The 13,419-nt window shown below is 38.4% G+C and overlaps 1 protein-coding gene across 3 annotated transcripts in view; it reads left to right on the forward strand.

The window, feature by feature from the left end:
• The first annotated feature begins 397 nt into the window (after positions 1-397).
• The window catches only part of nipblb (NIPBL cohesin loading factor b), a 32,335-nt gene continuing 19,313 nt past the window's right edge, over positions 398-13,419 (forward strand). The window contains exons 1-4 of one of the 3 annotated variants that reach the window (XM_046860980.1): positions 398-803; positions 9,415-9,564; positions 12,296-12,461; positions 13,001-13,131. In XM_046860980.1, the coding sequence (XP_046716936.1) occupies positions 9,501-9,564; positions 12,296-12,461; positions 13,001-13,131 (361 nt within the window). In that variant the 5' untranslated portion in view covers positions 398-803; positions 9,415-9,500. The remainder of the gene's footprint in view (positions 804-9,414; positions 9,565-12,295; positions 12,462-13,000; positions 13,132-13,419) is intronic. The other 2 variants (XM_046860981.1, XM_046860982.1) reach the window with 2 other exon arrangements.

Consider the following 13,419-nt stretch of genomic DNA (forward strand, 5'->3'; position numbering starts at 1 on the left):
GAACTCATAAAAATATGAACAGCTGCATGAGGTATGAAATTTATAGTAGACGTCCAGATATAAAGGTGAAAAAACCCCTCATAAACCTGTATGTGTAAAGTTACCCTGCTAGGACAACTTTGGCACTAAAAAGGGAAAAGGATTGTTCATTGGTTTGTTACCAATAACGATTCTTTCAAGACTACTGTAGAATTAGTAGTAGGAAAGAAAGCGTGCAGGAAAAAAACAGCGGAAGTAGATATGGCCGGATCCCAAATCGCTCCTTACTCCCTATACATACGCACTAAGTCTGTGATATAATAATGGCGGTCAGTGAGCACTCTTGTGTCCAAAATGAAGTCGTTTGGGATTCGGCCTGAGTCGCTGCTGGTCGGTTTGGCGCCGGTGGAGGGAGTCATTCCCGCAGCGGTACTTCCGGTCGGCATTTTGTTCTGCCAGAGAGAGGGGGGGAGAGTCTGAGTGGATCTCTTTTATCACCGCGTCAATAGTCTTTCGGGGTTTTTTTTTTCCGCCGCTAAATATTTCCCTGAAATCGCTTGGAAATTTACAGCCATCTTCAATCCTCGCTGGAGTGTGAAACCGAGCAAAAATCCACCGGTTGAAAGGAATGTTGTTTACCTCCCTCAAGTCTTCATGTTTGCAGTGAGAAGGAAGAAGAACGAACCCTCCCGACCCGGATTATTGTTGTTATATTACTCGGAGTAGCTGCAAAGAGCGACACAGGAACGGAGAGGGGAGCTCAGAGAGGCTGATCCGAACCGTTTTACTACCATTTCTTTTTGTGAATCGCCCCAAGTCCTGAGGTAAATAACCCACCGCACTCATCACTTCATTTACCCGCGGTCGATCAAAGAGAATAGCACGAAATACCCGATAACATATCCGGGGCCGCGGCGAAACTTCAATGTTATCCATCGCTCCCTCGGATTGGTTTAGCTCGAGCTAAGCTAGCTCCTTCCCGTTCTCCGCGCCGCGTCGTTGTCTTGCGCGGCCGATACGCGGCGACGGGGCCACGGGCAAGTGACCTTAGGCGAGTCCGCGGTTCGCGGTTTTGTTAGCTAGCTACAAGGCCACGCTGGTCAAATGGATGCAAAAATGCTCAGATTCGACCCCTTGGCTGGACTCGGTTTTGACTCGGACTCGTTTTAAAGTGCGCGGCGAAAAAAGACTAACTTTAGCTCATGATCATAGCTGGCGAAAGGACTGCTTCTAAACGAGAACAAGAAAAGGCCTGGCTAGCTGGTAGTTAGCCTAGCCAGTTAGCACTGTTTACACTGACTCGCCTACAGAGCTAGCTGGCAAATCGGCTGCTTTAAGCTCAGTAGGCGAGTCGCTGTGAACTCTCTGCAGCCGTCATTTAAGTTTGCAGCCTGCACATTTGGCAAGTTGGCTGAATTTTCGGAATGGTAATTTTGCTTTCAGGTTTGCTTTCTGCACAGAACCAGGCAGGTAAAACACAAGTGTGTTTGCTTCGACTTCCTAATCAACACACTGTACATTTGAATGATCCCGTGGCCCTTTAACACCTGAAGAGTAACATCGCTTTCAACAGGTCAGACCAGTGTTCAGGACCAGGGCAGCAGACAGAAAACATACTGGAGACTCCAAAAACACAAGCGATAAAACAACCCCAGTGAAATCAACCAGAGTTTGTACTTAATATCTGCAAGTCCTAGAAAGCAAACACACACTTTCTAAGTATTTCCTGTCATGCAGCTGGATTAAAAAACAAACAACATATACAATGTGTGATCATTACATTTCCCTAATTTTCACCTCACTGGTCACTCTAGTCGGTGATCAATTACCTATAGTGGGCAATAGAAACAAATCGGACACTTAATGACGTCCTTGTTACATTTTTGTGCAACTTTAGAAACGTTTCTAATGAACAAGCTTCAGATTATCACCAGATATGAATTTTAAGCGCGTATCTGAAATTCTTTGTAGGTGTCCATAACGTTTCACTTAAACTCCCAGAAATTTTGAATATAGTATTGAATACATTTAAGACTTTATTTAAAAGCATATAAGCCTACATTTGTCTTTTGTTTATTTATTTTTTTATAAACCGGACAATTTCGGAGTACAGTAAACTTTTGCGGTTGCCTCACTGTGGCATGATTTCGGTGAAACCTGTTCTCGTTAGCGTTAGCATACAATGCGAATTGGAAATAAACACAAATAATCGTATATATATATATATATATATATATATATATATATATATATATATATAATATATATCAGGGTTAAAGTTGACTTCCGGAAACGGAGCTCAAATTTGACGTTCAGTAAATTGATCTGATTCTGAATAAAGTTGTGGGTAATTTTATTCAGTTGTATCCCAGAATGATACATTAATGAATAGGAGCGCTGTGTAGCTGACTACCTTCAAGCCTCTGTTATTAGCCTGAGAGCCGCTGACTGACTTCTAACTGACGAGCTTTTACCTGTAAGCATGTAATTGACCTCACAAGTGTAATTATCATTTACGAAAAGGTAATTAGTCCTTATTTTGTTGTCGCATGTTCAGGTTTAAGTAATGACTAATATAAAACATTGTACAGCTAACCTGGCGCCGTTTGTTACAGGATTGACGCTAGCCGGAATAATAGTTTAGTTAGTTAGTATCACGTTATTACTAATAAAAACTGGTTAATTGGTTTAAAAAACGCTTTCCTCGTGAGCTACTCAATGCTAACGGTGTGAACAGAAATCTTCGAAACATCTATTTGACTAAGTGTTTTGTGGTGTTTGTACGTTGCTAGCAGGATGACTAGCTGGCTAGTTGTAGAGGAATGCAAAGTTATTTTCACATTAAATCAAGCTCTTGCGTTGTGGGGGGTTATTTTTGTTTGTTTGAGATATTTGTCAAAGTGGCAATAGGTCATTTTAATAATCATTTTATAATGTGAATTTCAGGATTGTGCAAATGATATAAGTGTATCTTCCCCCCGCTCCGAGTCGAGGGTTGACCCTTCATCATGATTTTTACAGTCCGTGCTCATTTCTGTGGAGAATGAATGGACACAGCAATGGCGCGACACATCATGCAAAGTTGGGACACTGCTGCTGTGTTTCTGCCCTCCAAATATCGAAGTAGACTTGTATTGTGCCAGAAAGGCGATATTTGTCGTATGCGATGTGTGGAGAGGGCAGAGGAGCAGCTGAGCCGCTTACATTATGATGCTAACACAGAAAACTAGCAAGCAGGAACACAGGACCTATAAACTCAGGCTCGAGTCTGAGCTTTGTGAATGTGTTCAGTTTGCTTAGATACTCTCTTTCTTTCTTTCTTTCTTTCTTTCTTTCTTTCTTTCTTTCTTTCTTTCTTTATCTCTCTCTCTCTCTCTCTCTCTCTCTCTCTCTCTCTCTCTCTCTCTGACTGACACACGCACACACAGGTAGGGCGGGATGTGAAATCCTGATATGTAAATGTGCTGATGATGTGTTTCCCAGTGTCCGTATGACTGTCTCTCTTTTGTCTGTCTCCCTCTGTCTGTCCTCTTTCTGTTGATCTTATTCTCTCTGTGTCTCTTTCTGTTGATCTCACATGCTCTGTGTCTCTGTCTGTCTCTTTCTTTCTGTCTCACTCACATTTCTCTATATCTCTGTCTCTCTTTCTGTCTTCCTCTCTCTGTTGGTCTCTCTTTCTCTCTGTCTTACTCTCTCCATCTGTCTGTCAGTCCCCTCCTTTCACCTGTCTCTTTTCTGCCTGTCTCACTCCCTCTGGTCTTTCTGCCTCTGGCTGTCTCTCTCTCCCCCTGTCTCTCTTTCTGTCAATCTTCACTTTGTGTGTCATACCCCCTACTCTCATTCTGTCCCTATTTTCTGTCTCTCCTTCAATCAGTCATTTGCTCATTTTTACTGTCTTCTTCTCTCTGTGTCTCTCTCATACTCTATTTGTATGTCTCTCACACTTTCTATGTTTTAACTTCTCTCTCTCTCTCTCTCTCTCTCTCTCTCTCTCTCTCTCTCTCTCTCTCATTTTCCCCCCATCTCCCTACACTTTCTCATTCTCTGTGTCTTGCTGTCTTTACTCTATCTGCTAATCCTTTGTGCGTGTTGCGCTTCTCCCTCCCACTGGTCCTGCTGGAGGTCGCTGTGGGGGGCGTTATCTGTAATTCGAGATCTCTTGTTTATTTATTTGATCTCCACCCCTTAAAGCAATAGATTCATGAATGAGAGTGATCTGGCCGGCAGATACTGTTGCAGTATGGTTGACTTTTCATTGGTTCTCTTTCTACTCTTAAATAGTGACCTCACATTTTATTGATGATTTATTAAATTAAAGGAAACACTTTTTAAGGAGAAAACAAAACCCGCAACATTTCTGAGAGACTGAAATACCTATTCAGCTTATCTTCTTTTGCTGCAAATTCCATTTTGCCAAAATATTAAGCAAAAGTTAATAGTAAGCCTTGGACTATATCGAAATGAAACAGATCTGTACTTGTATGATCATCCTGATTACGTAATGTACTCTCTGTGCCCTTTCAGAAAAAAAGGTATTGAAGCGTGCATTTTCTTGTTTGTTCAGTCTCATGAAATTTGCATCTTTTGTACCTTTGCTGTGTCTTTTATAGTATTCCTCTACGTTAACCTGCACAACCAGAGTCTTAATGGTAGACAAATTAACATAGTACCCATACACGCATGGCAAGTTAAAAGATACCTTATAAAGGCACAAAAGATGTACAGAGACAAGAAGAACATTTATTTCTGAGAGTGTGGATTATGGCATACTGTCAGGTGCACAGTTAGGTACTTAGGAATTAATTTGCGTGCAAGAATTTGCATTCCTGATGATTTGGATTTAATTAAACCTTTATATACAGCAGTGGTTTAAAAACTCTAAAAATTTGCACACTAAAATTGTCATGAGATTTCAAATGTTATTTATATCCATAATAACTTGGCTAATGACAGGTTGTGATTTCTACTACTCATACAAAATGAGAAAATCATAGACCCTCAGGCTATGCTTCACAGACCCCACTTTGAAAAGCCTGGCTTTTCAGGAACAACCTGAATTCCAGGATGTTAAAAGGCGAAACGCTGCAACAGGACAACAAAACTGAATAAAAGTCAGCAGACAGGATATTTTCCCATGGCCAGCTCAGCCTTCAGACTTTATTAGAAGATGACAGTTCATGACATTTTGTTCACTTTTAAAAAGATATGTCAAAGATTGGCCAGGCATTCTGGTACTGTTAGAACAAATGTGTTGGACAATAAGTGGCATATATAAGGAAGAGGTTAAAGGCAGATTTATGTAAAAATCAGATGAGCAAAAATATATTTTCAGACCAGCCAACCTTAACGTGTTTTGCGTAGGTTCACATTTAGACTAAGAGTACGCTGCTATGCGTTATCACTGAAAATAATGCAAAATAAGTTATTAAAAAGAGAAGACAAGCCAATCAGCATACCAAACTTGAATGACTGGATGGTGTTTTAAGTACTTGGATAACTAACAACCCTGCACCTTCCTCCAGTTTGTAGTGTCCAGTAAATTAAGACTTTGATTTGATTAATAGAAATTAAGTTTTAGTGTAGTAGTAATTTGTAATTATTACTAATGCCACAGAAAATTGTCTTAAACAGCATGTTATCAGCCAAAAGGCTTAATATTTGGACAGGTTGTTAGAAAGTGATTAAAATGTTGTCATGTTTCCACATGTGCTGATCAGGGAAGATGTTTTCGGTTTAATAATAACCACTTCCAATCAAACTACAGACTAGAGTCGAGCAGCAGGGAGCGCGCGCACACACACACACACACACACACACACACACACACACACACGGACAGATCTGTAAAAAAAAAGGCCATCTTTAGATTTGTTGTTTCAGCACTGGTACACTGACCATACAGAATTATTTCTAGGTCTCTTAAGTGGAAATTTTGTATGTGGTATTAGAACAGAAAACAGCTTCTATAGGCTACAGTGATAAGTATTTAGTGTGACCATGAGCAATTACAGGAACCTGGTTCTCATAAACCTAAGTGGAATGGAATCCTAATCAAAGTCATTGCTGACACCTGTATCTGTCCTACTATTGTATGTCCAAATGCTTGCTGTGAAAAAGAACTATTACGTTAAGATTTTGCAAGCATTACTTACACATGCAACATGAGTTTATTTCATTGGAGCTTGCTAACAAGACTGACTTTCAATCACATCGTTCCATTTCAAATGCCAAAAGTCACACAATTTGACAACATAAAATGAAACTTTTGCATTTGCAGGGTCACTGTCTCAGAGAAATCTGCAAACAAACTGAATATTCAGATATAGTATTCAAGATAATTTGAAGAGTCAGAAGAGGCCAGGAACAAAGAAAGAACCAAGAAAACTTAAAATCTCATGAGAGGTTTCTGACAGTTTTGTTTGAGAGACTAGGAATAAGTCATCAGCATCTGTCCGCTTCATTAGGATGCCAAGTTAACTCTTATAGATTCTGAGGAAGCTTATCAGGAATGGCCTTTAGAAGGATAACAGCCAAAAAAAAAAAAACACTTACAGGCGGTCCCTGAGTTACAATGGTTTGACATACGATTTTACAATGTTACGATGACAATAGCGATATGTCAAAATTGTAAAATATGTTTTATGTTCTGCCTTCCACTCGCAAACTGGTGCTCGTCTATGCGTTTGTGTTGGAGCTCGTCCACACGCCCGGTGCCATATACACATATATTGTATAGATTATACAGTACGAAACTGTAATTGCTCTGTTTTGCTAAGTTATGTACTGTAATTTGGTAAATGAACAAATTATGTAGGGCTGCAGCTATGAATTATTTTAGTAATCGAATATTCCACCGATTATTACCAAGTATTCCATCGATTAATTTAGCATTCTGCTGATTGTTCCATCAATTAATAAGAGTAATCGGATAAGAAGTACTTTTTCTTTATTAAAGAGAAATACTAAATATATAAGAAAAAACAGGACGTCTCTTAAAATTAGCAGGTAATTTGTTTCCTTTTTAGGAAAAAGAAAATAATATTTTTGGTTGAAATTGCATGCAGGTATATCTGTGAAAACTAAACGCATTTAGTGCATTTAATTGCCATATTACAAAATGCAAATATCTAAATAAAGAAATATTTTTAAATAAATTTAAAAATCTCTCTTTTTATAAATAAATAAACGAAAAAAGTCAAAACACTGTAAGGTGTAAGATTTAAAAGAATCCCAAATTTTTTAAACTTTGTCATTTTTCTTTGGCCTGAAGCTGTTTTCTCCCTGTTCCTCCATTGTTCTTTCTGCAGCGTGTTCTGTGTAAGTTTAGCGGGTGGTACCTGTAACAATGTTCTGTATGTAGTTAAATGGACTAAACGAAGCATTGAGGCAAATGATAAGAATCACAAGTTACCTGTATTTGGAAGGGAAACAGGGTGAAAAACGTAGATATGTTAAAGCTCACATAGAGTGAAAGATCAGTGAAAAATAATATTGTGGAATGATGACATTCTGGGACCAATCATCGACAATATGAGTGTGCTTGTTGTGCTTTTAGTAAAACATGGTGGAGGGTCTGTCCTGTTTTGGGGATGCATTTCTTCCAGTTGTTTTGGTGATTTTTGATTTCTGAAAATTACAGACAGGTTTTTAATTCAACTTTATAATAATTCTAAATACTGACTTTTAGAAAATTGTTGTTTTTTTATTATTCATTTTCTGTACATATTTTTTGTATTTTCTGTTTGCATTTTAATGCATCTCAAACAGCAAAGCTGGTTTGTTTAGTATATAGAACATATATCTCAATAAAGTTATTTAAAATAGATTTTGGCAAAAAATGTCTAAAGTAAAACATCTAACACATGGTTATATTTTCAGTTCAAGCTTAATAGCCTTATTTCACTGTTATGCCCGTTGAATTAAAAATTTTAAAATATCTTTAAGAACAACAGATTTTATTACTTGTTTAAATGAGTTGTTGTTGTTGTTAGAAAGGTTTACCCAGAGTGTCATCATTTCTCTTCAAATATGTTGTGAAGCATCGTGGCATGTAAGCAGTGTGTGATTGACACCTGTTATGTGACATGACGCTGGAGTCATATCTGCAGACAGCTTTCACATCGTCCTCTGCTACAGAGATGGTTGAGCGCTGGTGCAGTGTTGGGGGTGCAGATGAAACCTATCTGACAGTGCACCATTGCTCATTAGTGCACGATGCACACTTAACACCTGTGTCCCGCTTTCCCTGCTGTATTATGAGCATGGAGTTTTTTTTTTTTTATGCTTGCGAAGTGTCGTGTGATGTGCGGTTTCTTACGTAGGAAAAGTATGTCACTCAGTAGCCCAGAGTTTACCGTTGCTTCGACTGCATATTAAATGCGTACCGACTCAGATGTAAATAGACAAATGTTTGGTGTTGTGCTCTAACCAAGCTTGCAGTCAATGCAAGTTAAGCAGGTCTGGATGGTAATTTCGACTGTGATGCACCAATGAACCGATCTATTCCGTATTTAGGTTTTCGAAATTGTTTTGCGTGCAGCGGTGGGCGATATGACACAAAAGGTATTGTGATTAAACAAGTTCATTTCCTTGTACCATTCACGCTGGTTCAGCAAAATTATATGTTTATAGGCTTTCGGCCTTGATGCCTTCTTACTGTGAGAATTCGATATGTTATTAAGACAGCTGAATCATGACTGGGCCTCGATGCTTTAAGGTTAAGTGCCAGACAAGAGACTGAAATGCAGGAATGCTTTTGCCAGGTCTCTTTACTTCACTTCGACCTAGTTTGTATATCATTGCCTGTTTTATGGTTCACTGATCGTTGTGAATATCACTGCTCTGGGACAGATTTTTACAGTGCTCCTCGCCGAGAAGCTGTTGAATTACTTGGCATCAAAAGAATTTTCATATTAGGGACTTTATCTCTCTTTCCCTTTTCTCAGATGTTCTCTTGTGTATTATGATGTCTATATTTTTTAACAATGTATTATTGGGAAACAATTTAAAAATCTGAATTCTTCTGACAAAGAATGCTGATGGTTGTAAGTGGGATTTTAAATCATGCAGCTTTGGTTGTAGTTATGATCAACTAGAAGAGGAAATATTGTGTACATCTTATATAGCATAGCTCATGAAATAAGAGTCAAATTATCCTGCAGTATTTATAAATGTAAAGACATGTTCAGCAAATACACACTGTTCTTGTGAACCTCCTGCTCTGTAAGTGGTTTCTGGTGTGTTTTTAATTTTTTTTATAGGATGACCCCCAATGGAAGATGTTTATAATCTCTTTTAATGTGAAGGGATGAGGTTTCAAGTCCTCCTCAATCACTCTTGTGACACTTTTTTGAATGAGGGAAATGATAAGATAATTGATGGTGTTTGCTGTCTTTGCTTATGATCCTGTTCTTTTTTTTTTTTTTTCCCTCTCAGCAGAAGGGAGATGTGAAGGCTGGTCGGAGAGCAGCGACATTGAGCATCCTGCACATCGACACGACCCCCCCACCCCCATCTTCAGCATGAATGGGGATATGCCTCATGTTCCCATTACCACTCTTGCTGGGATTGCTAGCCTCACTGACTGTAAGTATCACACACTCTTCAGGAGAAAACTGTCTTGTATCTTACATTGGATTTTTTTTTTTTTACTCAGTCATGCACGTGTTTTAATCAATCCTGCATGAGTTCTCTTAAAAATTTCAGAATGCATTCATTTTAACACTCAACTTCTTTCTCTTGGATCCAGTTGCTTTGGGTACTAAATATGTATTCAAACCCGAACATAAAACAAGGATCTTCTGATAATTTTTGTTGTTAGAGCTTGGGAGTTGAGACTAGGAGAAGGCACCAGTTATTCGCAGCGATGTATGACGCGGTTTCAGTTTAATTTAGTCTCATATGCTACCGCTGGCGAAATAAATGCTGGCTGTAATGTGGAGGTGTGCCCTTATGCCGTCCATGCCAGGGAATTCCAGAGGGAATGCATTTGGCCTCAGTGTTGCAGAGACAGCGCCGACTTGCTGGCACAAATGGAGGGATCGCTTCATTCTTGCTTTCTTTCTCATAAAAGACAGAAAGAGTCAGTTTTAGCAACTCACTACTATCATGCTGTGAGACTCTCAGCAGTTGTAGACAAAAAGAAAACAAAACAATGTATTGCACACCTTGAGGTGTTAGTTGGAGAATCGTTAGTAGTGAATTCAAGGTGATTAATCGTGGGTCAAATGGAAAATGCATGGAAAATATTGTACTTGGTTTTTTTCTTTCTGTTTATTTTTTTTTTTGTTTGCTAATGTCATGTGATGCTCTTTTGAGTGATATTTTGTTGTAATCGCTTGTTCATATTTTCATTCATTCACATTTATTTATCCATATCAATATTTTATTTTTGCTTTCTTAAAAACAAGGTGAACATTATGCTTACAATCCTCTCTAAAATGGTATCTTGTGAATTAATTGCCCATGACCCATTGACCAACCAATCACATCGTTTATTTAGTGCTGAAGAAACATGCAGTTAATAAGCTGCTTTGAGACAATGTTTGTTGTTAAAAGCTATTAAAAAAAAGCTATTATGCTATACAAATGAAAAAGGAATTGAATAGAATATTAACATTTGTGTTAGAAGCTTCAGATTTCAAAGCCAGTCAAATGTACGACGCCTCATTACGATGGAAAATGGGTCAGGAAATTTGGAGGTGTGGTTCAGGGTCTTAAGTTGTCCACTGATAACTTAAATCTTGTTCAGGGACAAAACAGAACTGCTCATTATACACACCAGTCTATGAATTGACATTAATTGACTTCTCCTGCTTGCCAGCAATCTGCAGGGTTTTTTTTTTTTTTTTTTTTATGAAGTTGACGAGATTCCGGTGGTAGTGTTAAATATTTCTCCGTCGCGTTTACATTTTAGACTTGTGAATTTGTGAACTTGATGTTAATTCGTAAGAACCTCATTACGAGTAACATTCTTTCAAGTCTTGCTGGATGTGTAGCACCGCAAAAGACATCACATACATCATAGTTTATTTTAGGCTTGTTCTTGTTTCATCATCTTTTTCTTTTTGTGGCAGTCTGCGTAGAATTATTTCCTCTGCCTCCCAGTTCACTATTGAGCTCGGGTTACTGTCTGTGTGGAGTTTCACATGTTCTCTCAATTTCTGTGTGGGTGTCCTCTGGGTTTCCATCTACCTAAAAAAAAAAAATGCAGATTTGCTAGTCTAAATTGCTTTTGTGTGTGAATGAGTGTAATAGTGTTTACTAAAGATGGTTCAATGAATCATTGCTGTCATTCTTATAAAGCTGATTGATGTTGTTGTTATTATTATTATTATTATTATTATTATTATTATTATTATAAGTCCCTCTCTGATTTCACACTAGCAAGCAACATTCTCTCATTTTGTAACTATTGACATGTAACAGTACCAAACGATACAAAGGCAATGTAAGAGGCAGTCTGAATTAAGATGGGGGAAAATCAGATGAATGAAAAAAGAGATTGTGATAAATCTATACACTCAGATTCTATGAGGTGTATTCTATGTATAGAGAGGACACTTTATATTTCACATTCAACTTGCTCAAGATAGAAGAATTGCAGCTGTTTCATATTTATTTTAATTGTGCTACATTTACAACAAACACTGCATGAAAGTGTGTAAATTCTGCAGTAGATTTTAGATATTTATACTCCCATAACAGGTCAGAAATAAAATATTTTTAAATCCTGGACTGTGCAATTGCACAGTTGGAAATGTCTGTTAGAACAGTTAGTTTAATAAAAGTGATGAGGTTCTGCAGAAGCCCAGCTTCTCTTTTCCATCGTTCATTTTTGAAGTCATTGTCAACTGTGTTTTAACACAGTTAGCAGAGCATCTTTTGCTGTTTTCCAATTCATCTGTGTGTTTCAAGTGAACGAATATCACCGTGAACTGCAGACGTTTATCCTTGAAGCACAGCCATCTTTCCTGAATCTTGTTTTCTGCTTGCTGGTGTGGGGGAAGCATTTTGGTTTATTTATTTGGTGCCAGCGTGCTGCTTGACCACCTGCTTGGCCACAGTTCCAACTTACTGTCACTTTTTTTTTTAAACAGCTACTTAACTTGGGCAAAATGCCAATATACTTAAAATATAAATCTAAAAATAAAAGCATCACAACCCCACCACTAGTCTGATCTACCGCTTAAAATCCCAGGGTGTATTTATTATTATAATTTTTGTTTTGTTTTTGTTTTGCTTTATTTATTTATTTTTCAGACCTGACATTGGGTGAATCCATGCTGAAGAATGTTTCTGTTTTTTTATTTCACAGTGTTAAACCAGCTGCCCTTGCCTTCCCCTCTCCCTGCCACCACCACCAAGAGCTTGCTGTACAATGGGAGGATCACAGAGGAGGTCAACTGTCTCTTGGCCCGCAGGGACGACAACCTTGTCTCCCAGCTGGTTCACAGCCTTAACCAGGTCTCCACCGAGCACATGTGAGTATCTCTTGATTTTCAAACAGTGTGTGGTGCTTTTGTTGTGGGTGTCTTTTGCCTTTAGACTCTGACATGGAATAATAGTGATGCTTCTACTTCACCTGCAGGAAAAGATAAAACAAATTACCCAACCTTCTGGGACATTTGATTGGAGAAGATTTTGTTTTTAATTTATAAGTCCAAAATGAGCAAACAGCTAATAAAGTAATATGGAAAGAAATTGTGAGGCATGTCAGCTTTTAAAAAAAAAAATTGAGGTTTCTTTTATATATTAATGCAATAATTGGACCTTTTGGTTTATAGAAATGTTAAAATTTATATTCTGAATTGTTTTGTCGACTGTAAATATTTGAAGCAACAGGAGAAAAATAGAGCAATAAAATGAGTGCTCATAAATGTATTTTATAGGTTTCACAGTGAGGAGAGTGAGGGTTTTTTATGCATGTCTCAGATGAAAGCAGATTAGTAAACACATTTATAGCACAGTTGTTTGTGTTATTAGTCTAATTCCTTTTATGCCATGTCACTTTTCACGGCAGAGAGCTGAAGGACAACCTGGGCAGCGATGACCCAGAGGGCGACATGCCGGTGCTGCTGCAGACGGTGCTGTCCAGGAACCCCAACATCTTCAGGGAGAAAAGTATGCCCACCCGATACGGGGTTCAGGGCGGTAAGGAGAAGACATGGAGACATTGCCCTTGACTCTGAACCCAATGGAGCACAGTGCGAGTCCTGGTGCGGCTCTGGCAGCATTTTGCAATCTAGCCTTTTATAACTCTATCCGTATGGGTTCCTCGGATCAGAAGTGTGAAACCTGGACTTCTGTGCAGCAATAATGAGTATTAATAGTTGTGTGGTCGCAGATGACTGATTTACGTATACTGCAAGCTTGGCTCATCTCACAAAACACAGTTTGCCTCAACAATACTATTTTGCACATAAACAGGTTAATTAAGGT

This window comes from Silurus meridionalis, chromosome 11 (genome assembly GCF_014805685.1).
Source record: "Silurus meridionalis isolate SWU-2019-XX chromosome 11, ASM1480568v1, whole genome shotgun sequence".
Taxonomy (NCBI): domain Eukaryota; kingdom Metazoa; phylum Chordata; class Actinopteri; order Siluriformes; family Siluridae; genus Silurus; species Silurus meridionalis.